General features: G+C 35.3%; 1 protein-coding gene across 5 annotated transcripts in view; it reads right to left on the reverse strand.

Moving 5' to 3' along the window:
• Nucleotides 1-24,459, reverse strand: part of LOC106069763 (uncharacterized) — a 57,055-nt gene that overhangs the window by 3,241 nt on the left and 29,355 nt on the right. Inside the window, exons 1-4 of one of the 5 annotated variants that reach the window (XM_056028345.1) lie at nucleotides 19,573-19,746; nucleotides 12,462-12,604; nucleotides 3,549-4,160; nucleotides 1,648-1,797 (exon numbers count right to left, since the gene is read on the reverse strand). In XM_056028345.1, the coding sequence (XP_055884320.1) occupies nucleotides 1,648-1,797; nucleotides 3,549-3,909 (511 nt within the window). In that variant the 5' untranslated portion in view covers nucleotides 3,910-4,160; nucleotides 12,462-12,604; nucleotides 19,573-19,746. Of the gene's footprint in view, nucleotides 1-1,647; nucleotides 1,798-3,548; nucleotides 4,161-5,096; nucleotides 5,745-12,441; nucleotides 12,605-19,572; nucleotides 19,747-24,459 lie in introns of those variants that run through there. The other 4 variants (XM_056028346.1, XM_056028342.1, XM_056028343.1 and 1 more) reach the window with 4 other exon arrangements.

The following is a 24,459-nucleotide window of genomic DNA, read 5'->3' on the forward strand; positions in this document are numbered from 1 at the left end:
AAATGGTGACCTTGCACGGTGGCTAGTGGGCTACGAGTAGCAACACTAAAGTGATTTTCTTTGACAAATCTAATATCAAGCACTCTGTCAGGTCAAATGTTTGAACATGTTTGTTTCTCCCATTCTCGGATCAAGTTAAAACGTTCCACAATTACTCATTAAACCTGACAAGACATGAATCAATCCAAAAAATTAAACCATTAGTTAAGTAACAGATGCCTGAGAAATATCCTAAAAATACACTGGTATGACAAAGTAGAAAACACTAAACTGTGGGAGATGAGTGGACAGAAAAATATAGAAGTGCAGATCTTAGAGAGGAAGTGGAGATGGATTGGTCACACCCTTAGAAAAGATACCAGCAACAGAGCTAGGCAGGCCATAGAGTGGAACCCCCAGGGAACAAGACGCAGAGGAAGACCAAAAAGAACATGGCGACGTAGTGTACTTGAAGAAGCAGAGAAGACCGGGAAGAGCTGGGACACCATCAAAAAGCTAGCAAGAGACCGTGGAGAGTGGCGTGTTTATGTCGAGGCCCTATGTTCCATGAGGAACTCAAAGGAATGATGATGATAATGATGAATTATTTTGTGGGATTTCGAAATAAGGGGAATAAATGCTACTTAATGAGATATGTGGATATATATCTAATATATAAAGCATAAAGTAAGGCGTATGTATGTAAAGTAAAGATTCCCCTTTCAGACCCTGCGATCTATGGGGCAGATGATGTTAAGGTCATCTGTTTCCTTGGCCAACGGTTAACAAGCAGGCTGCTATGTGGCCAGCAACTAAAGTCAGGTACCCATTAGAGTTGGATGGACTCAGGGGCCCCCAAAAAATCCCGAAATTCAAAATTCCAGTCTTCACCGAGATTCGAACCCAGGACCTCAGGTTCGAAAGCCAAGCGCTTTACCATAAAGTAAAGTTTCCCTTTTCAGACCTTACGATCTATGGTGCAGATGATGTTAAGGTCATCTGTTGTTTTTTTTTTTGGCCAACGGTTAACGAGCAGGGTGTTATGTGACCAGCACAAAGACCAACCGCCTTTATTTTCACCAACTAAAGTCAGGTACCCATTTGAGTTGGGTGGACTCAGGGGCCCCCTAAAAATCCCGAAATTCAAAATCCCTGTCTTCACCGAGATTCGAACCCAGGACCTCAGGTTCGGAAGCCTTAACCATTCGACCACCGTGTATGTCTGAATGTTAGGAACAATATGTTAGTAAACAAACTTCAAAAGAATTAGAAACTATGGCTAAACAAAACATCGATAACAATTTTGTTGTTTTCGGATACATTTTTTTACCCAGATGTCTCACCTGGTCAACGAAGTTAAGTTGACATTTCAAGAATCATCTGTACTCTTTTATGGTTTTTAATACGTGACATTTTAGGATATGGGACATCTGCTGACCGGAAGAAATGAAGCAGAAAGATGAAATAGACGTGATAAGCGAATCACATTTCAGGCCTCAATAACTGGCACGAGACAATACAATCGAGGATTGTGAGAGAACTATTTCTGTGTCACCTTTTCTATCCGCCTACTGGACAGTGACACAGTTAACAGACGTGGCTAACCTCGAAAGTACAACTAAGTCTCAGTGGTCCTAGGGCATACAACAAAGTATCAAATCTACTTACCGGAAGTAAATAAAAGTAAGCATAAGGCTATAAGGACTCCCCTCAATCTTTGCAGATACTGGATTGTTAGGTAGGCAATTAAAATCATTACAGATAAAATGTAAGTGATCAATCCAACTATACAGAATCCTTGGACTGCTCTAATAAAGTCTGAAAGTAGATTTTTTAAAAAGATAAGGAACTAATGTATTCTGTACATTGGAGAAACAGTTGTGTTGTGGACAATAAATATGACCTAAAAATCACACAATAGGAAGGAACTAGGGGTTACTAGTGTTAATGGAGCTTTTCTCAAATTGTCTATGCGCGCCCCCAAGAGCGAAAGCCAGGCAAGTTGAGGGGGACGAAGATGGTCAATTTCACCTATCCATTTGTCTGATGAACCTTTCTGGTACCACACAAGATCTGTATGCTGTATCTTTCTCGTTTTCTTTCTCGTTTTCTTTCTCGTTTTCTTTCTGTCTTTTGCCTTTCAATGACAGGACCTTCTAGTCTTCCCATTGCTTTCTCTGACTGCTGCTTTTTCTTGGCAGTATTCCCTAAAGTATTCCCTAAAGTATTCCCTAAAGTATTCCCTAAAGTATTCCCTAAAGTATTCCCTAAAGTACAGTTTTTGCGAGCCCTGAGAACCTTGGGATATGGTCATAGAGTTTAATTTTGCGTTTTATTGACAGTTTCTAGCAGGTCATCTTGGGATCCATCTAGGTGTCCAATCGCTGAACTAATCCTGTCTCTAATCTCAGTAGGAGATTACAGTGTCCTTTCAGACACTCAGCTGGCTAAAGTAGGAGGGGCGCCAATGGTAAAAAAAATTAATATGAATGAAACCGGATCAGCCCGCTGATTTGTTTCCAGACCATATATTGTTTTTGGTTTTAACCCTCCCCCCCCCCCTTTTTTTTTTGCGGTCCCCCAGACTTAATTTGGCATTGTGTTTTTTTAAGGATATATCACTTAGGTTTCATTAAATTTAATTGTTTCTTTCACCACTTTTGAATCCCTCCCACTACCCCAGTCTGTGAATCTGTCAAAACCGTTTCTTAGCAAACACTTAACAGGTAAAAGGAACCTATGTGCACAATTTTATTCGAATCCGTTCGGCAGTTGCCGAGATCTACGTATCTTATCTTATATATTACAGACGTTACTTTAAAAAAAAAGATAATTACGTCCTACGCATTTCAAGTGTCAATCTAGTCATGCGTGTTAATCAATGACTTGAACTCTCCTAAGTCGTTGGTATTCCTGACTGATTCAGGCAACCCATTTCATTCTCCAATAGCAGTAGGAAAGAAGGAGCATTTGTTCAAGCGTATAGAATAATAAATTTGCCTCTTTATTGTGTCTTTCTGAGTATTTCTTTAAGATCTTTTGGAGACTATAGTGTTCGTATATAAGGCAATATAAGGTTGTAGAAACGATTCCACACTCGATCTAACTAGCTATTGTGTGAACGATGAAGCATCTCTTGTGTAATATGCAGAGTTCTAATCGGAACTAGGAATGGACCTTATTTGTAATAACTTAGCTGTATAGCAGTTAGATCCTGAGCTAGGAGGGGTTTTTGGCACGACGTAGCCTCAATTGTGCCTATGGGTAAAAAAAAAAATCAAAATATCAAATATCATATCGAAAATAAATTGTTTCTCTACTAGAAAGACTCTGTTCCACGATTTATTTGCAAAATTATTTTGTGAATTTGTTTAAAAGTCATTTAATAAATATTTGGCTTAAAGTAGAATCTATAAAAAAAAAACAACAACAAGTTTTTACAAACTTCTAGCCCGATGACAAGTGTATTTTATTTGTCAATTGTGTTTGGGGATTGTCAGATTGAGAATTTTCAATAGTTATTAGTATGATAATATAGTTGATTAAACAAGAAGTTGACAACCAATTACCTGGTGCATTCTGCCAGGGCTGACAATGCCAGACATTCAATGCAAAGTCTCTAGTGCACTTCCTCCACAAACTAAGAGTTATTCCCTTTTCCAGACCTAGCCAATCATTAGACGCGAAGGCAACCAGAAACATCAAGAAACCAATCAGAAAGAAACACGTAGCAACCGCCCCCGTCCCAGATATGACTGGGTGCTCACACTCATCTGGTTCCGATGTTGATACGCCCCTGGACGGGAGTGATTTTAGTGGGATTGAATTGTTCCCCGAGTCCATGGTTAGAGAGTATTTACTTTTCTTGTAAGTGTTTCGCGCCATTTCTTCGAGTTCAGAAATGTCACGTGACTGTCTACCTTGTCTCATGCTGCTTCAGCAGAACAAGAGCTCGGCATTAACCTTTGAATGAGCACCAAGTTCAAGCTGGATTGATGTGTTGTTTCTGTACAATGATTCTACATTTCGTCTGTTGATGTTTAAGTTGATAGAGAAACTCAAACAATAAAAACGACAACGTCTGAATTTTACTGCCATTTCTTGTTCATATATAGACATGAAATGTTGTTTCACTTGAGTGAAAATACTGGAGAATGCAAAGTTTTGTCTCCCAGACAGTTCTGAAATCAAGAAAAAGCATTGACAATTAATAATAATTAGAAATTTGAAAGCTAGCCTATACAAATTTAAAACACTATCTCTCTCTCTCTCTCTCTCTCTCTCTCTCTCTCTTCCTGATTTAAGAGAATATTAAACTGAAATAAAGTTGGCTTTGCGTAATATTAGTTATTCGAGACTTTTTAAACTAAAATTAGCTTATAAAATAATAATTATAGCTACTGATAAGAAATGTTATGACATGATAAGGAATTAGTTATTTGTTTCGGGAATATGGTAAAATTTTACTTAGCGACGATGACGTAAAGTTGGTCAAAAAACAAGAACGCTCTAAGTGACGCTAAAAACAAGACGCTTCGTGTAGAGCAGTACAATAGATATACGAATTTACGGACATAGCTGACATCGGACGATTCCCTTCTTGATTATTAAATATATTTGTAGAACAACATCAGCGTCGACTACATATTTTGATTGTTTCAGCCTTTCGCCGGTGTTACTGAAGTAGTTCGAGTTCTGTGTTACTTCCAGTCAGACGTAGATCTACACTAGTTATATTTCAAAGAATCAACACCGCGCGGAAGCCTTAACAATTAATCATTGTGTATTGCAGCTATCTGTTAATCTGTTCTGAATGGATCATCTACATTGCGTAATATTAGTTATTCGAGACTTTTAAAACTAAAATTAGATTATAAAATAATAATTAAAGCTACTGATAAGAAATATAAGAAATGCTGCAATTAGAAAGACCAATTAATTTCCTTAAGTTTAAGTAGCAAGTTTTTTTTTTTTAACCACTAACAGTCCTTTAAATGTATTCGTGGCTCACAATAGATCTAGAATGGAAGTAGTTATTTCTTAGTAGCCAACAGGCTGAATGAAACAAAAAATGTAGTGAAAAAAACAAACAACTTGATTCTCGGAGCAGTACACACTTCAGTAAATATTTCTTTTAACCCGATTGAGTCCAACAGATCCAATGGATCAGACAGCACAGTTGCAGACGCCTCCATGAAGTGAAATGTCGCTATGTATACACGCTTCAAGAGGCTGTGCACATTTAATCGATAACTCAACACAAAATGGCGACATTACTTTGGAAGTTGAGTTTCTTCAATTTAGAACTGGATGGCATAGTTAACAGGTATTGAGAGAAACTTAGTTGCGGTATTTCATTGTCAATATGTAAACTCAGAATCGAAAATCAAAAACATTATTCCTGCTGTTTCTTCGTGACCATTGGCTGTTTCGGAACATGTGAACATATTAATAATTCCATCTACTTCCGATTTGTTGCAAATCCTAATTCTTTGGATACGAAACGCGTTGATAAAACCTTGCGGCAAATCTTTTGAGAGACTGTTGATTTATGACATTGTCATTCTTTTGAGTATCAGATTTCTTTCTTAGAAGCACGCCTTTATTTATTTGTCAAAGAGCTTCCACTAACACAATGATTTCAAGAGATTACTGTCGACATGACGTTCTCTAGAACGGGATGAATGTAAGGTAACTCTTAGCGAATGTAAGGTAACTCTGAGAAATAGAACAGAGTCAACTCTTGTCGAGGTACAAAATATAGGCCTTAGGATTATGACAGGGGCTATAAAAACAACACCCATTAGAGCTATGGAGGAAATAGATGCCCTGGTCTCTTTGGATGAAAGAAGAGAAACAAAACCTGTCTCAATTCACCAAAATAGAATCCTTAGTCAGGCACCCACTCAAATCCAGAATCCACAAGACTGGCAATCAAAACCGATTTAAAAGAACTCATTTTGTTCAGGAATCACAGAACCTTAAAAACAAATACCACTTAGGAAATATCACTATTGAGTCAAATAAGCAGGACTAGAGTTCTCTCCCTCCTATAAGAGACAGCATCGAAAGCATAAACAAACTATCCAATCACAACCCGAGCTCAAGGAATTAGTGACACTCTTTTCTACAAACTCATTACCCCAACAACCAATGGGTCAGAGTCTACACAGACGGATCCTCCCAAAAATCCACTACAAACGGAGGTGCTGGCCTACTAATTGAATGGTCCAATGGAAGAAGACTGGAAAAGTCAGTTGCAACTGGCGATCTCTCAGACAGACATAGAGCAGAGAGGCAAGCACTGGAACTAGCAGCTACCACACTAATAAACTACCCATGCACACCAAACAGCCAAACTGACCGATGCTAAAACAGCCCTTCAAAGCCTGAAAAACTCGGATACTTCCTATATAAAGCAACTCAGGACAGCTCTTGTAAACATTAACATCTACAGCAAGGAAACTGTTCTTTAATGGATCCCAGCTAACATAGAAGGCAATGAAAAAGTAGACATACTGGCCAAGGAGGGAAGAATGAACAAACAAATGAAGATCCCTCTCTACTCAGAAGAAATGATGAAAATAATAGAGTGTAGAATAAATGAGAATTGGACCAGCTCACATCCCATTTACAAGAAAAAGGACGCCTATTATAAGCTATCTCGACATGACCAACTCATAATTTTTCGACTCAGAACCGGACACAACAGACACAACATATGTTCCGGAAGCATAAAGTCGGGACGAGCGAAACCTGCCCTTGTGGAGCATCACCAGATATTGCTGACCATGTCCTTCAAAGCTGCATACTATATCAAGAGGCCCGAACAAGACTCTGGCCATCAAAACCTTCCTATAGAACAAAAACTATACAAAGAACTGCCTGATCTGGAAACCACTGCGCAGTTCATCTCAGATATAGGATTACTGATCTGAACCCTGCGACATGTCAAATGAGAACGAAGAAGAAGAAGAAAAGCTCTTGTCGCTTATGTATGCCGCATGAGTGTTCCTTTTTTTAAAAAAAAAAAAACAGCGTTAATTATGTTACTCCTGTATCCAACATTGCTAGAGCTTTACTTTTTGTAGTCCATTTTTATTATTACAAAGCTTATATCAACTCTCTCTGTCTGTCTGTCTGTCGGTTCAAGTTGAAACTTGCATAATTACCCATTGGGATAGACAAGACATGGATTAAAAAAAACAATTAGTTAATTAAAATATATTGGTAATTAAGTATTTATTATACCAGCAAGGGAAATTAATCCTTCAGTATTCACATAATAAATATGTAGGATTTCGTCCCCTTAGATAATTGAACACACGTTATTTCTCCCATAACCATTCTAGAATCAAGTTGAAACTTTTTAGACAATTTTATTCTTCCTAACAAAACTTTAATCAATGTAAAATTAACCAATTAGTCGATTGGTATTGGTAATTAATTATTTTGATTTCGAATAAGGAAAAAACTTCTATATTATTGAGAGATCTAGTTGTACGTGCGGAGTTCTTTCCCTTAGATAAGCTTTATATATATATATATATATATATATATATATAAAGGGATTTTTCTATTGTTCTTGTTGTATTGCTTTCATTGTTTGTAGTTATTTAGAAACAAGATTTTGTTTGGCACTAAAATGACATTTAAAAACATGGTTGATACTGAAACTCGTCTGCTTCATTCCCTTACATTTTTTTTATAGATATTCTGCTAGTTTTCCTGGCAATATTTCTTCGATAGAAGCAGTATGCTACATCAAAGTTAATACCCGGGCAGAATGCTACATCAAAGTTAATACCCGGGCAGAATGCTACATCAAAGTTAATACCCGGGCAGAATGCTACATCAAAGTTAATACGTAGGCAGAATGCTTAAAGCTAATGCGTAGGCGGAATGCAGGAATAAAGTCAATCGAGACCAGTCGTATTTGAAGGCCTAAACCCTGTGGGCAGTTTAGACTAATAGCCCGTTGGTACGTGAACAATGTAAATAGTAGGCAGACAGATACATCCCAGTCAGTAGATGGTCAAAATGATTCATCAAAGTCACTACGCAGGCCAAATGATACAGTCAATTCAATACGTATGCAGAAGAATACAGCAAAGTCGATACGTAGACAGAATGATATAGGTAATACGTAGGCAGAGCTATGTTGCATTAATTGTAAGGGACGGCCTTACAAACACTTGTGTCAATCATCTCATAATGAGCTAGTGGAATACCACGTGGTTTGCTTGTATCATTTCTTTTCCTGCATGGACCAGAAAACAATTTCTAGTGTGTGTGTGTTTTCTATTTCTATTCTACGAAGAATAGACCTAATCTCTTTTTAATTACCAATAAATGACATGGTTTTTAATTATCGTTGATTAATTTGCGTCATACAACATACAAACATCATTAAGATATAATTAGAAGTAAAAAAAATGTAATAGTTGCTTCAAACACTAAGGAATGATGGGAAGAGTTTTAGAGGAGACAGAACAAAAAATAAAGGTTTTCAAGATCAACAGGTTCAGCTAAATATACATTTGCTATTTCAGAAGATTTATCACAACAATTCTTGTCAAGTTTAATTTTGATTGATCTTTATAAATTTTAAACTAGAGACCTCTGTCTTGTTTCAGCCTGATTTTTATCAGATGTTCACCAAAAGTTTTTTTGCTTTAAAGCTATATAATCAGCATTGGGGCATATTTATAAATCTAATCATTCATGGTACATATAATGTGTTGATTGTATTTTTCATGGCGATGAAAGGAAACTTCCTTTGAAATAAACAACTAACTAGAGACTTAAGATTACTCCCTGGAATTCTTGTCTGACCGTTGACATGTATGGAAATAACTTTACATGACTCACTGCAATCTGGTCTGACCCGTTCTCGGATCAAGTGGAAACTTCGCACAATTATTCATTGTCGACGACAACAAATGAATCAAGAAACAAAAACAATTAACCAATTAGTAAATTAATTAGTGGTAATTAATTAATTTCGTTTTATATAGCAAAGAGGAAATAAATTGCAGTAAGTGGTTCCTTCCCTTACATAGGCTTTGTGTTTGTTCTTCAAAGTATTTTGATCTGAAAATGCTGGTATATATATAGAGAAGAAAAAATTATCGCATTTAAAAACTGCACTCACTTGTTTATTCCGTTTCATTCCTCTCCCTACGAGTGAAACTTTTTGATTGATTTAAATTGGTTAACTGACATTTTCTATCAAACACTCGCATTTAAATCACCCATTTTAAGTTAAACTGTAACATTTACTGTTAACTAACCAAATAAGTTTTCTGTTAGTGGACCGCAATGTGGTACATAAAAGCCGTTTGTGGCCCAAGAGTTACAAAATAAGCCACATATTTGACTTCACTATTCTATTTTATACCAGCCCCTGTAAAGTAAAAAAAAAAGCAAGGAACTGGTCGATAAACGAACAGAAAAAGATGCAAATAAAAATAATCTCCCTTGTCTCAGTTTGCTGACGGGAAGAAAAAAAATCGAGCTGAGATGTACAGTGGAAAAAAAAAGGGACTAGAAGATAAGACGAAGAGTTGAAATGAGAAAAAGGGACTAGAAGATAAGACGAAGAGTTGAAATGAGAAAAGGGACTAGAAGATAAGAGGAAGAGTTGAATGAGAAAAGGGACTAGAAGATAAGACGAAGAGTTGAAATGAGAAAAAGGGACTAGAAGATAAGAGGAAGAGTTGAATGAGAAAAGGGACTAGAAGATAAGACGAAGAGTTGAAATGAGAAAAGGGACTAGAAGATAAGAGGAAGAGTTGAAATGAGAAAAGGGACTAGAAGATAAGAGGAAGAGTTGAAATGAGAAAAGGGACTAGAAGATAAGACGAAGAGTTGAAATGAGAAAAGGGACTAGAAGATAAGAGGAAGAGTTGAAATGAGAAAAGGGACTAGAAGATAAGAGGAAGAGTTGAAATGAGAAAAGGGACTAGAAGATAAGACGAAGAGTTGAAATGAGAAAAGGGACTAGAAGATAAGAGGAAGAGTTGAAATGAGAAAAGGGACTAGAAGATAAGAGGAGACGAAGAGTTGAAATGAGAAAAGGGACTAGAAGATAAGAGGAAGAGTTGAAATGAGAAAAGGGACTAGAAGATAAGAGGAAGAGTTGAAATGAGAAAAGGGACTAGAAGATAAGAGGAGACGAAGAGTTGAAATGAGAAAAGGGACTAGAAGATAAGAGGAAGAGTTGAAATGAGAAAAGGGACTAGAAAATAAGATAAGAGGAAGAGTTGAAATGAAAAAAGGGACTAGAAGATAAGAGGAGATGAAGAGTTGAAATGAGAAAAGGGACAAGAGGAAGAGTTGAAATGAGAAAAGGGACTAGAAGATAAGAGGAAGAGTTGAAATGAGAAAAGGGACTAGAAGATAAGAGGAAGAGTTGAAATGAGAAAAGGGACTAGAAGATAAGAGGAAGAGTTGAAATGAGAAAAGTTACCAGCTCTTCATTTGAACATGAACTATCTAGATTGTGTAGGCAAGTGATTAGGGAGATATGGAACTCCACTGCACTACCCTAACCAAACAACATATATTGTAGGCTACAATGTCCAAGTATTTGATGTCTACCTGTACTAATCAATCTAGGCAAGCAAGGATCACACTGTTTGCTTGGATAATTGACACGGTGCTCCAGAGTTCAAATCTCACCATTAACCCTTGTCTCCTACACACATACACAGACTTTCTTACTAAACTCCTTGTTAATAGACTAAATGAAGACACACTCTCCATTCCTCATTTCACCGCAAACAAAAAATGGAGATTTATTTAAACCAAAAGTCAATAATCCTTTTTTTTTAAACATATTAACACAAAAAAAAGTCAAATGAAAGATGTGCTGTCGATTTGACATCTCCAGTCAAATGACGGGCAATAGTCATGGATAGAAGGATTTACAGCAGCAATTTGACAAGAGGATACTCGTGGTAAACAATCAGACTTCTGAAAGGAACTTAGAGGAAAGAAGAAAGAGAAGGACTAAGAGGAGAGAGAAAGAGATAGAGGGACAGCGAGAGAACAGGTAAGGAGGTAAAAATAGAATACTCCCCCCCCCCAGTAAATAAAGAAAAACAGAGAAATAGACAGTCTACGGCTAGGCTGAAGTTCTGTGTTTTTATTGGTAAGCTAAACCTGGCACAAGAGATATTGAAAGCTCAAACAAAAAGTGTCTACTTTCGTTTTCTATGTATTAGAGGAGAGTCCACACTAAATTACGACATTAATATTTCAATTATGTATTAGACGAGAGACAACAGAAATTACGACATTAACATTTCAATTATCTATTTAAAAGAAAATCCACACTAATTACATTAACAGTTCCATTATGTTTTAAACGAGAGTCCACACAAATTACGACATTAACATTATTTGTTTTTCGAAATAATTTTTATCTAAATTCCATTAAACATTTTCCAAAATCGATTTGATGTCGGAATGTATCAGATAAGATTAAAAAATAAGATTAAAATTATTGATGGCAGCGTTGAAGTGCAGGAAATGTTTTAAGTATTTTTCATTTTAAAGGAGACAAAAAGCTGATGAGGTCAGTTCAACTATCTAGCTATGACTGGAAATGATTGTCTAGACTAGATGATGTGTCGAGGGAAATGATAATGTAACAATGTCTAGACATTATGGAGATGTTCAGACACTTTTGAAAAGACCCCTTTTGTAATAGATTATTCTCTCAATGGATGTGCACAACAGTCTCTTGTGTAACATTGTTTGATACCCTTTATAGTTTGTTTTTCTTTCTTTACCGGCATATATGAGCTGTTTTAAAATTAAATATATTAGAGAAACATTAAAATGTCCACTCGCTGGAGCACACATCGTGCTGCTATTAGACCCTTGAAAGAAAATGTGGATGCATGTATTAGTTCTCTTTGTCGCTACTTTTTGCCATAGTGCTGAAAATATAGGCCACTGAGGCCAAGAATTTTGTCAACTGTCTGTGATTTTATATTTCTTTGCCTCACTTTCTTTAAGGCAAATACACTGGAAGATGTCGATACACAAGAGTAGCTTGAAACTAACTTTTGAAAAAGTGGCAGCCAAGCCAGATGCGCTTGTACGTGTTCTCCTTGAAAATATTGACACTTTAACTCAAAATGCTATTGATCTGTTTTAAAATCAATCCAGCATGATATTTAAAAGACAAAAGAATTCGTACCATAAGGCCCATACAGAGATGTTGGACCTATTATTGAAGAGAAAAAAACGGGTCAATGTTTACATTTATCTTTTTATGCTGACTTTGAGCAATCATTGAGATATATTTAAATTTGAATAACACTCATGCATTCGCTTTGTTTAATTGTTTCTAATACACTATATCAGTGACAATATTAGTGATACGCAAATTAAGACCTGCGGGCACCTGGCAATATATGGCTAGTATAAAATATATAGCTAAGGACTTACTGACATTTGTCATGACATACTTTGAAAGCCTCGTTGTTAACGTTCACTTTGTCTTGTTGTTAGTTTCTGTCCTCCCTGGTGAGATTTTCTTCTCTTTAATTATTCTCCTATGGGCTTGAACTGGTCTGGCAAATCTCAGTGGGTCTAAAGCGTTTTGTCTCAACTTAAGAGAATTGATCAGAACAAAGGTGAAGTTGGAATAAAAACGCGTACAAATAGAATATGCTTTATCGGCAGATAATTTAAAATTATCCTTTCATTATATAAGTTAAGATAACTGATTAGAACATCATTATATTTATTTTGTAATTGTATTAAATAAGAAACACAAATATTTCAAAATAAGAGAAGCATTTCAGTGTTTATGAATGACTTTGATTCTCCTTTGCTGTTGTGTGAAGACAGTTTTACCAGCTCAATATTTCGACGTCTTTAATGTATCCTTTTAGTCTACTTAGAAGAAACTAACGAATAGTATGTTTTCTATTGTATATTACTATTTTATAATTCGATTTGTAGATTATAAAATTGGATTATTTAAAAATTGAAATTCCACTTTGCATAGGGTATAAAAACATGGGTCTACAAAGGTATTTTTAGTCTTAAGAAATCCTTGGTGTTTTGTTTTTCACTCATTTATATTTAATGTATAAACATTCATCTAAATAAGACATTTTTTACTTTGACTGACGCAGAGCTAGTCATTTTATAAAATCCCTATAAAAAGTAGGGAATGAAAAATCAGACCGTAGGCTACTTTGTCTGAAAACGCCCAGGATTCTATAGAATGCCTGCATTTCTCACTTTGCCGGTAACATATGACTTAACAAATGAAGTATAGTTTTTATTGTAAAATGTTTGAGTGAGAGTTGATGACGGGAGCACCGGGTGACACTAACCCAAGACAAGCCTGTAAACAGAAGGAAAACCTATATAAAAAATTTAAAGAAACTAAGGCAGAAAGAGTTTATAAAAAGTATATTAAAATGAAACACCTAACCCGAAAGGTAAGCAGACAGCTGCAGAGCAAATACATAAACAATGTAATTTCTAAGGAAAACAACAAAAACTTATGGTCATACCCTAAGTCTAAGAAAATGGAAACAACAGTAATAGCACAATTAAAAGGAGAAGATAACTTAACATATAATGATAATGAAACTAAAGCTAACATCCTAAATAAATACTTTGCTTCAGCATTCTCAGCCCCAGGAGACAAAGACATATTACTTAATTTGAACCAAGTAAACGACATAGGAGATATAGAACTATTAGCAAACATTAAACCGAATAAAGCATCTGGACCTGATTGTATTCCAGCTAGATTACTCAAAGAACTAAGCAAAGAGTTGGCACCAGTGTTCAAAATACTTTTTCAGACATCTCTTAACCAGGGCAGAATACCAAGGGACTGAGAAAAAAGCTAATGTCATCCCCCCCCCCTATTTAAAAAAGGAGAAAGATCTGACCCAGCAAACTACAGACTAGTATCACATGTAAAATCCTAGAACACATAATATGTAGCAACATCATAAACCACTTAGACAAACATAATGTCCTTACTCCATACCAACATAGCTTTAGGAAATATAGATCATGTGAAACACAACTAAAAGGACTAATTGATGATTTTTCTAAAGGTTTATATAATAGTGAGCAAATAGATGCTATCTTATTAGATTTTTCCAAGGCTTTTGACAAAGTTCACCACCATAGTTTGCTTAAAAAATTAAAATATTTTGGCATTGATGGTCCATTGCATCAGTGGGTTAAGGATTATCTTATAGGGAGAGAACAAACTGTAATAATAAATGACTCTAAATCAACACCTATAACAGTAAACTCAGGTGTACCTCAAGGAACAGTCTTAGGTCCACTACTATTTTTAACTTACATAAATGATTTACCAAATCGCATTACTTCAGGAACAAAGGTCAGATTATTCGCACACTATTGCATAATATATAAAACAATAAAAACAACACAAGATTCAGAAATTTTACAAAGAGAATTAGATGAATTACAGAAATGGGAATCAAATTGGAGCATGTGTTTCCACCCTGAAAAATGTCAGTTATTAAGAGTAACAAAAAAACTAAAACAATTTAATTCCACTTATCTTATTCATGGTAAACCAGTAACACAGACTAAAAACGCAAAATACTAATGAAAAACTGTCGTGGAATCCCCATATTGATGAAACTATCAAAAAATCAAACAAAGAATTAGGGTTTATTAAAAGAAATTTCTATAAATCAAATAAGAACATAAAATTAAAATGTTATTTAACATTGGTTAGGCCAATAATGGAATATGCATCCTCTGTTTGGGACCCCACAATTCAAGAAAAAATTAAGAAACTGAAATAGACACAAAATAGAGCAGTGAGATTCATAACAAACGAATATTCATATTTGACTAGAGTAACACCTTTAGTAAAATCACTAAATTTAGAAAGCCTTCAGGATAGAAGACTCAAAAAAGTAAGGTAGCAATTATACATAAAACACTGAACCATCATATTCAAATACAAGAACAAAATCTAATGAAATACTCAGAAAGACACAAGAATAAAGGCACATTCCTTGTTCCATATGCTAGGACAGATTTGTACAAATGCTCCTTCTTTCCTAGTGCTATTAGAGCATGGAATGGGTTGCCTAAGCTAGCCAGGAATACCAGTGATCTAGCAGAATTTAAGTCATTGGTTAATATGCATGACTAAATGCATGAAGCGTAGGACGTAATCATCTTTTTTTTCTTGAAGTAATAACTGTATTATATAAGATAAGAAGATAAGATAATTTGACATATGAATGAACTATAACCGGGAATGAACTATGACCGAAAATGGCCTGGCCCTGGAAAAATCCAAAATGTTAACTGCTTAAAAACAATGGATTTTTTTTACCATAGAAAATTGTGGCATCTATCTATCTATCTATCTATCTATCTATTTAATCTAATCTTATCTATCTCTATATGTCTGTGTATTTATCTTTCAGTTTCTCTCAATCTTTGTTTTTAAAGTCATTCTCATTTAATCTAATCTACTAATGCTACCAGAAGATTATCCATGCGGCAAGATGATTTTATTCCCTGCCCAGATCGATACTCTGAGAAACTATTCAGATAATTGAAATAATTATAAGTCTTGGTAGTAAGAACAAAAACAAAATGACGGCTCCCTTAACAAAGTAACAAAACATCAAAGAAGAAAGAAAAATATTTCAAATGAACCTTTAAAAGATCATTAATAGTTTTTATGTGCTCAACCTTTTCAGATGTTTGAAATCATCTCGCATGGTCTGTATTGTAGATGATGACGTTGTTTTTAAAGCCTAATAGACTATCTGAGACCATTTATAACTCGAATAACTTAACATCAATAGTTATACTGAAAACTTGTTGGACTCCAGTCTTGTCTTCGTACATTTTAGACGATAAAATACATTACAATCAATCATTGCTCTACTCTTCATCTGCATTCCCTTTTCTCCCATTAGTCCTTGCATTCTAAAGAACAAACTGTTTGGTATCTCGAGTCTTTATTGGCTGTGCGGAAATAATTGATAGGAAATTCCTTTCGTCTGTTGCGATTGAAACGTTTGTATTAGAATTGAAGCCAATGCCCGTTGTGACATTGACTTGAACACCAAGTCTAGTGAGAAAGCTTTCTATATGTGTATGTGACCGGCAGTAGGTTTACGAAACTTATATCAACTCACTCTGTCTGTCTATCTGCCTGGTAAAAAGTTTGTACACGTTATTTGTCCGACACAATCTCAGATCAAGCTGAAAATTTGCACAATTATTTCTTTTACCTGACATCACAAGAATCAATTTTTAAAATTAAACAACTAGTTAAATAACTATTGGTAATTAATTATTTTGTTTGGTGTCACGTAGTTTAGATAAGTGACTCTGTTACGTTTTGTTTGGTGTCACGTAGTTTAGATAAGTGACTCTGTTACGTTTTGTTTGGTGTCACGTAGTTTAGATAAGTGTCTTTTGCCGTCCCCCAACTCTGTTACGTTTTGTTTCCTCTGTACGGGGCGAGAGTGCCTTGTAGTTTAGTTTTGAATTGTTTGCTACGTCACAAAGTCCGGTGACAGTTATTGGTCATTCTTTGTCATGAGGCAGTTCGCCCTCTAAATTTGGTTGAAACGGACGGTGTGTTGGTCCGTAAAAATATTATTAGTCTGTGTAAACAAGTACTAGTTCCTTGGACTTATTTCAGTAGGATTTGTGGACCCCTGCATAGGGTGAGTTACTTCGTTTGTGATATCTCTTATTGTATGTTGTATGAGGTTGTCACTATTTCTAGTTTTAAGTAGAAGTTGAGTTTTGTGTTTATTTCTTTTTTAGGGTGCCAGTGTTGGAGTTGTATTTACTGAACTCGATTCTTTGCCAGTGGTGGCGTCGTTTATCTTCTCGGAAGTATCTATTACAGTCTTGAGTGTCTTTGTCAGATTGTCGATTATTGACGGCGTTGAGTGTCAGTGGCCCTTACACAGCAGTTGGTGCCAGTTGGGGATCAGTTGAGGTCTAATTATCATTGCCGATGTTGACAGTATTGTGACGTCTGTCGGTCAGCGTCTGGTTTACTATGAAACCATGGTGACAATTTGGTAGTAGTAGGAAGGTGCTTATGTGTAGAGATTGAATACATATTTATCTACCTATATATTTATTATATTATTTATTTATCATTCTATCATTCTCATTGTAAATATGCATATACCAGTATCATATAATTAAATTCATAATTTTGTTATTTAAATCATCCACATAGTTGGTTACTCTATGCACAACTGTGTGTGAATGATGTTCTTGTCAGGTTGAACCTCGGAACCTTAATTTTGTAAGCTATTGAACAACATAAATAAATCCAAAACCTGCCTAATACCCCTCTATATCATTATATGGGATGTTATTGGGTACTGGGGGAAAACTGTATTTGTGTACTTCCCATACATATGTACGTGTACATCAAAAGTAGCAGAGGGTTGAACCATTGTTAAATTGATCATTCATTAGTTTGAACTCATTATCATATCTCGAACATGGGAAAGAAATTGTACTTGACTGAAGTGGTGGTATAAGCTAAATTAGTCCCCTAAATTAAAACGAACAACATAAAACTATGCAATCTTCTCTAGTCATTAGTACCTCACTAGCAGAGTGGTTAGCAAGTCGCCCGGGAGGCGTGAGTCACGAGTTCGAATACCACCTTTATTAAAATGCTTTTAAAAACCAATGACGGTAAAATCCACGCAGATCTCCCTTTCCTTCTCCCCTCCTCATGTTCCCAACTGGTCTAGATCAATTCTAGGACCATGTGTCTTAAGAAAGTGAAAGTACTAAGTGGTGATAAACAAAAACAATTGGCAAAAATATTATTAATCACACAGATTGATTGTTGTTGGTCTCGAGTCTAGAGCTATTACAGATTTCATTACATGGCTGATCCAAGCTAACTGATAAAATATTACCTCGCATAAGCTTCGATTTTTGTTTTTAAAATATTTTTAATGTTTTTTTTTCTTTTTATTCATTGTTTTTTTTTTTTTGTGTGTATGTGAAGCAGATAAGCCAAACAACGAAAGAAAATACTCCATTATCTCCCTTTTAAGCCAAACCCCCACCCCCTTCCCCCACTAAAACTACGTGTTCATCGACCCAAGACCAGCCACATCACGGCAGGATTCAATGAAAACTCTTTTTATGTCTCTCTTTTAAACAGGAAATGAATTCAAGTTAAACGTACGTAACATGTCAGGATACATTATAAAGGGTCTATGCATTCATAAAGGGTCTATACGTTTCTTCAAACAAGACCTTATGTAGGTAGTAGTCTACAATTTACAAAATATGTTCAAAACGAGTCATGTCCGATTTTTTTTTAAATTTTTTTTTGTCTATACGGCAGGGAATATGACCTATGTTCTTGATAATATCAAAAAGTTTTTAAAAAAGAAATGTTTCTTTTTCACAAAGCCTAATAAAGACTGGATAGTGCTTTTAAGTTAGTGTTGTGATGTCAGTCCATCATTTACAATCTGGCAGCTTACAACGCACAATAGAATAGCCGATTTCGTCATCGGTTTCAACGGTCACTTTTATATTCAGGGGCGTAGCTGGGAATTCTCTATCATTTGGATGCCCGGGAGGCTTGACCTCTTTGGTGGCCCTGCATTTTGCGTAATATTTAATATAAAAACACTAGCTTGGGGGGCCCGGGGGGATTTTCAAATTCTCCCCCCCTCCTCCTCCACCTTAGCTACGCCACCGTTTAGTTTTTTTTACAGCAGCTTCCTTTTGTAACAAAGTACGTAAAGGGGGGGGGGGAGTAGGCCATTTCTGTTTGTGCTGTCTTTTTTTTTCTATGCAAGATGTTAACATCTTGGACAGTAACTAGATGTAGTTGTGGTTAATTTAATCCTACGAATCGCTATATCTAAATGTCAGAACTATTACTTCTTGAATTATTGTATGAATTAAATATTTGTTTTACGTTAGGTTCTGACTAGCCCATACATAGTGCTAAGTGAATTATCTTTCCATAAGCATGTAATATTAAGTTCTACATTTTATTCAATTTTTTTTTTCTGCTAACAGAAATTGTATACAGCGAGCTATCTACTCTTTATAACTTTGTGGTCTGCTGCTGCAGACGTAGACATACTTGATCTTATCTTATCTTATACATTGCAGACTTTTTTTTTAAAGATACAAGAAGCATATATTTAACTAAAGCTAATACATGTAATATGGTCCGTATTGTGTCCATTAAAATTAATGTAATCATGTCCGAAACCAAACCTTTCTCCACGGTATTTGTTATCGACAACTGGTTTATTATTAAACAAACTCTGAGTTGACAGCTCCAACAAAAAAAAAAAAAAATAAAGAGATAACGTTGTTTTTTGCAAGCATCAACTCTTATGTCAGTTTCTATACACGGAGAGCCAGGAGAGAAAACCATTATGTTCTCGTTTGCAGGGTTTTGTATCGATCTGATCAAATAATCATAACAATATTTTTTTATGAAACGATCTGTAGACTTTATGTGGGCAATAATTTACATATATTACATTACATTAGTAAATAACAAGGCAGCCTACTTACCCTACTATGACCATACAGGCACTTAGTTAGCATAGAGACGCACCATAGATAATAGACCTTGAACGCGACATTTAGTGACGTCAATAATAGTGAGGTTTTTTATGTTAATATTATTGAGTTGGTGTTAAGACTTGAAGTGACAGAGACTCGACTGTGGCCTTTACGTATTAAACTTCCTTTAGGTTATTCCACGGTCTGGACTTAGTTCATCGCTTGTTCGTGGGATAGAGTTTTGTTTTGTTAGTTCGGGATTGCACAAAAATACACCCGTACAAGACACTCATGTTTCTTCTGAGTAATATGTCGAAGCCAGACAGCTAAAATACAAATTCAAAAGAAAACCTAATGCAATACTACAAGATTCTCACTACCTTCGAAGATCATTCTGCAAGGAAAAGTACCAGGTTAAAGAAAAAAGATTAAATGGACATGCAGAAATTGACGGGTGCAGAAGACATTAAGGAATGCAGGAAACAGAATTGAAGGATCGGCGTTTCCATATCGAAAAAGAAAATTGCTGACATCTTGTCAACATGGAGTCAAAATACATTTGTGTTCGAAAATTTAATTGACTGACTGCCCTTCGAATAATGTCTCAACAATAAAATCAGACTGATAGGCTTTAGTAGTGTGAGTCATGACATAATCTAGTAGTGTGAGTCATGACATAATCTAGTAGTGTGAGTCATGACATAATCTAGTAGTGTGAGTCATGACAATCTAGAAGTGTGAGTCATGACATAATTTAGTAGTGTGAGTCATGACATACTAATAAGTTAGTAGCATTGTAGGCTTGTACACATTGTAAGGAAATACTTGATGTAAACCTTTTTTTTTTTGCACCTGACGAGAAATTTTCTAGTAGTTCTAAATATAATGTGTATGTGTGATACAGTTTACACATGAAACAGATTTCTTTCTGAACCTCTAAAATCTAAATAAAGATTTTATCCTCTCCTGATCTTAATTTATAGTTGATGTTTTGTTTACATCCAATAATCCAATAAAACCAAAATGAACAGTAGAAAAATAAACGAACCTTTTTTTTTTGTTCTCTGTATGCTACTGAGTAAACTGAGACATTTATTACACGACAATCTAATGGCAGTCACAAAAACAACAAAACACACTCCACACACACACACACAAAGACACCCCCCCCCCCACTACCTAAAACAAGTAAAATTAGAACTTGGTCTGTTATGGTCTGGCTAGGGTACAAACCGACCTGCTTGGTAGTGTGATGAAATCTCTGCACGAAACTGTACGGTAAATTGAAAGAAAAACAAGGTTAAAAAGACAGTTTGTGTGGGAACACAAGCTCAAAATCGGCCCCCGAAGTTGTCCACCCAGGCAGGTAAAAAGGCAGGTTTCAATATTTTCAGAAAGAATATCAGAATGAAATTCTATCAAAAACAAATGACAGAGAAGAATAGAGAAAGAAGGTTAACAGATTTTGTGTGGTGCGGTCCAGCTGACCAAGGGATAGTTAAAAGTGAAGGAGAAGTTCGATGTGAACCTGGCCTAACTGATGTCATATAATAATTATCTAATTATCTTATCTTATATAATACAGACGTAACTTCAAAAAAGAAGATGATTACGTCCTGCGCGTCATGCATTTAGTCATGCATATTAACCAATGACTTAAATTCTGCCAAGTCACTGGTTTTCCGGGCTAGCTCAGGCAACCCATTCCATGCTCTAATAGCACTAGGGAGTATTTGTACAAATTTGTCCTAGCATATGGGACGAGGAATGTGCCTTTATCTTTGTGTCTTTCAGAATATTTTATTAAATTTTGTTTTTGTATTTGAAGATTATGGTTCAGTGTTTTATGTATAATTGCTACTTTACTTTTGAGTCTTCTGTCCTGAAGGCTTTCTAAATTTAGTGATTTTACTAAAGGTGTTACTCTAGTCAAATGTGAATATACGTTTGTTATGAATCTCACTGCTCTATTTTGTGTCTGTTCTAGTTTCTTAATGTTTTCTTGAGTTGAGGGGTCCCAAACGGAGGATGCATATTCTATTATTGGCCTAACCAAGGTTAAATAACATTTTAGTTTTATGTTCTTATTTGATTTATAGAAATTTCTTTTAATAAATCCTAATGCTTTGTTTGATTTTTTTTATAGTTTCATCAATATGTAGATTCCATGACAGTTTTTCATTTATTATAACACCTAGGTATTTTGCGTTTTTAGTCTGTGTTACTGGTTTGCCATGAATAAGATAAGTGGAATTAATTTGTTTTAGTTTTTTTGTTACTCTTAACAACTGACATTTTTCTGGGTGAAAGATATGCTCCAATTTGATTCCCATTTCTGTAATTCATCTAATTCTCTTTGTAAAATATCTGTGTCTTGTGTTGTTTTTATTGTTCTATATATTATGCAATCATCTGCAAATAATCTAACTTTTGTTCCTGAAGTATTGTAATTTGGTAAATCATTTATGTAAATTAAAAATAGTAGTGGACCCAAGACTGTTCCTTGAGGTACACCTGAGTTTACTGTTATCGGTATTGATTTAGAGCCATTTATTATTACAGTTTGTTCTCTCCCTATCAGAAAATCTTTAAGCCACTGATGCAGTGGACCATTAATGCCGAAATATTTTAATTTTTTAAGCAAACTATGGTGATGAACTTTGTCAAAAGCCTTGGAAAAATCTAGTAAGATAGCATCTATTTGTTCACTATTATCTAAACCTTTTGAAAAATCATCAATTAGTCCTATTAGTTGTGTTTCACATGATCTATATTTCCTAAAGCCATGTTGGTATGGGGTGAGGACATTATGTTTGTCTAAGTGGTTTATGATGTTGCTACATATTATGTGTTCTAGGATTTTACATGTGATGCTGGTAAGTGATACTGGTCTGTAGTTTCCTGGGTCAGATTTTTCTCCTTTTTTTAAATAGGGGGATGACATTAGCTTCTTTCCAGTCCTTTGGTACTCTGCCCTGGTTAAGTGAAGCCTGAAAGAGTATTTTGAACACTGGGGATGGCTCATTGCTTAGTTCTTTGAGTAATCTAGCTGGAATACCATCACGTACATACGCTTTATTTGGTTTGGTGTTGGCTAATAGTTTTTGAATTCCATTTTCTTGTACTACTAAATCTTCTATGTTGTCTACTTGGTTCAAATTAAGTAATATGTCTTTGTCTCCTGGGGCTGAGAATGCTGATGCAAAGTATTTGTTTAGGATGTTTGCTTTAGTTTCATTATCATTATGTATTTTGTTATGTTCATCTTTTAATGGCGCTATGCCTGTTGTTTCCATTTTCTTAGAGTTATGTATGACCATAGGTTTTTGTTGTTATCTTTAGATATTACATAGTTTATGTATTCACTCTGCAGCTGTCTGCTTACTTTTTGGGTTAGGTGTTTAATTTTTATATACTTTTTGTAAACTCTTTCTGCCTTTGTTTCTTTAAATTTTCTATATAGGTTTTCCTTCTGTTTACAAAGCTTCTTTAGTCTATTATTAAACCAGCATTTATTTATTTTGTCTGATATGTATTTAGTTGGTATATGATTTTCTATAATGCTTTTAAGATGGTTTTTAATAAAATTCCAGAGGTCATCGACTGGTTGGTTAATGTCTTTTTCTAATAAGAATGTTTGTTGAACGTTTAATGCAGCTTGGTGTAGTTGTGTTAGGTTACATTTATTCCAGAGTAAGATTTTTCTTTTGGGGTTTTGTATTTGCTACTGCTTTTATCTGACTGTGTATTTTTATGATCTCATGGTCTGATAGACCAGGGATAATATCATAATCAACTACTAATCCAGGTCTGTTGGTTAAGAAGAGATCTAATGTGTTGTTTAATCTAGTTGGCTTTTTAATGATTTGATCTAAACTTAGGTTGTGTAAAGTTTCTATGAAAAGCTCATTTATGTCCTTAAGGTCCTTAATTGATCTAATTGTTCTGCAAAGGGTTAATCTCTTATTCAAAGCCTCAAGAAAAAAACATTCCGTAAATTTAAAAAAATAAAATTCTCCCCTTCCTTTAGTTCAGTATTCCATGATCCTGTAGTAGTTCAGTATTCCATGGTCCTGTAGTAGTTCAGTATTCCATGGTCCTGTAGTAGTTCAGTATTCCATGGTCCTGTAGTAGTTCAGTATTCCATGATCCTGTAGTAGTTCAGTATTCCATGGTCCTGTAGTAGTTCAGTATTCCATGGTCCTGTAGTAGTTCAGTATTCCATGGTCCTGTAGTAGTTCAGTATTCCATGGTCCTGTAGTAGTTCAGTATTCCATGGTCCTGTAGTAGTTCAGTATTCCATGGTCCTGTAGTAGTTCAGTATTCCATGGTCCTGTAGTAGTTCAGTATTCCATGGTCCTGTAGTAGTTCAGTATTCCATGGTCCTGTAGTAGTTCAGTATTCCATGGTCCTGTAGTAGTTCAGTATTCCATGGTCCTGTAGTAGTTCAGTATTCCATGGTCCTGTAGTAGTTCAGTATTCCATGGTCCTGTAGTAGTTCAGTATTCCATGGTCCTGTAGTAGTTCAGTATTCCATGGTCCTGTAGTAGTTCAGTATTCCATGGTCCTGTAGTAGTTCAGTATTCCATGGTCCTGTAGTAGTTCAGTATTCCATGGTCCTGTAGTAGTTCAGTATTCCATGGTCCTGTAGAAGTTAGTATGACAGAATGTACTTAGCAATACAATTGTAAAAAAAAAATGTTGACAAAAAATCTAAAACCGTTTGCATAAATTTGCTAAAAATATGGTCGATTGTTATCTTCTTTACTAAATAGCCTCCCGAGTTTATTACTATTAATAGTGAATAGTTGTAAAAATGGTGTAATTTTATGAAAAAAAACTGCTTGCATAGTTGATTTTAAAAATTAAATTTTTCACTTTCAGAAAAGAAAAAGA

The sequence above is a fragment of the Biomphalaria glabrata genome, chromosome 5 (assembly GCF_947242115.1).
Source record: "Biomphalaria glabrata chromosome 5, xgBioGlab47.1, whole genome shotgun sequence".
In the NCBI taxonomy this organism is placed as follows: Eukaryota; Metazoa; Mollusca; class Gastropoda; family Planorbidae; genus Biomphalaria; species Biomphalaria glabrata.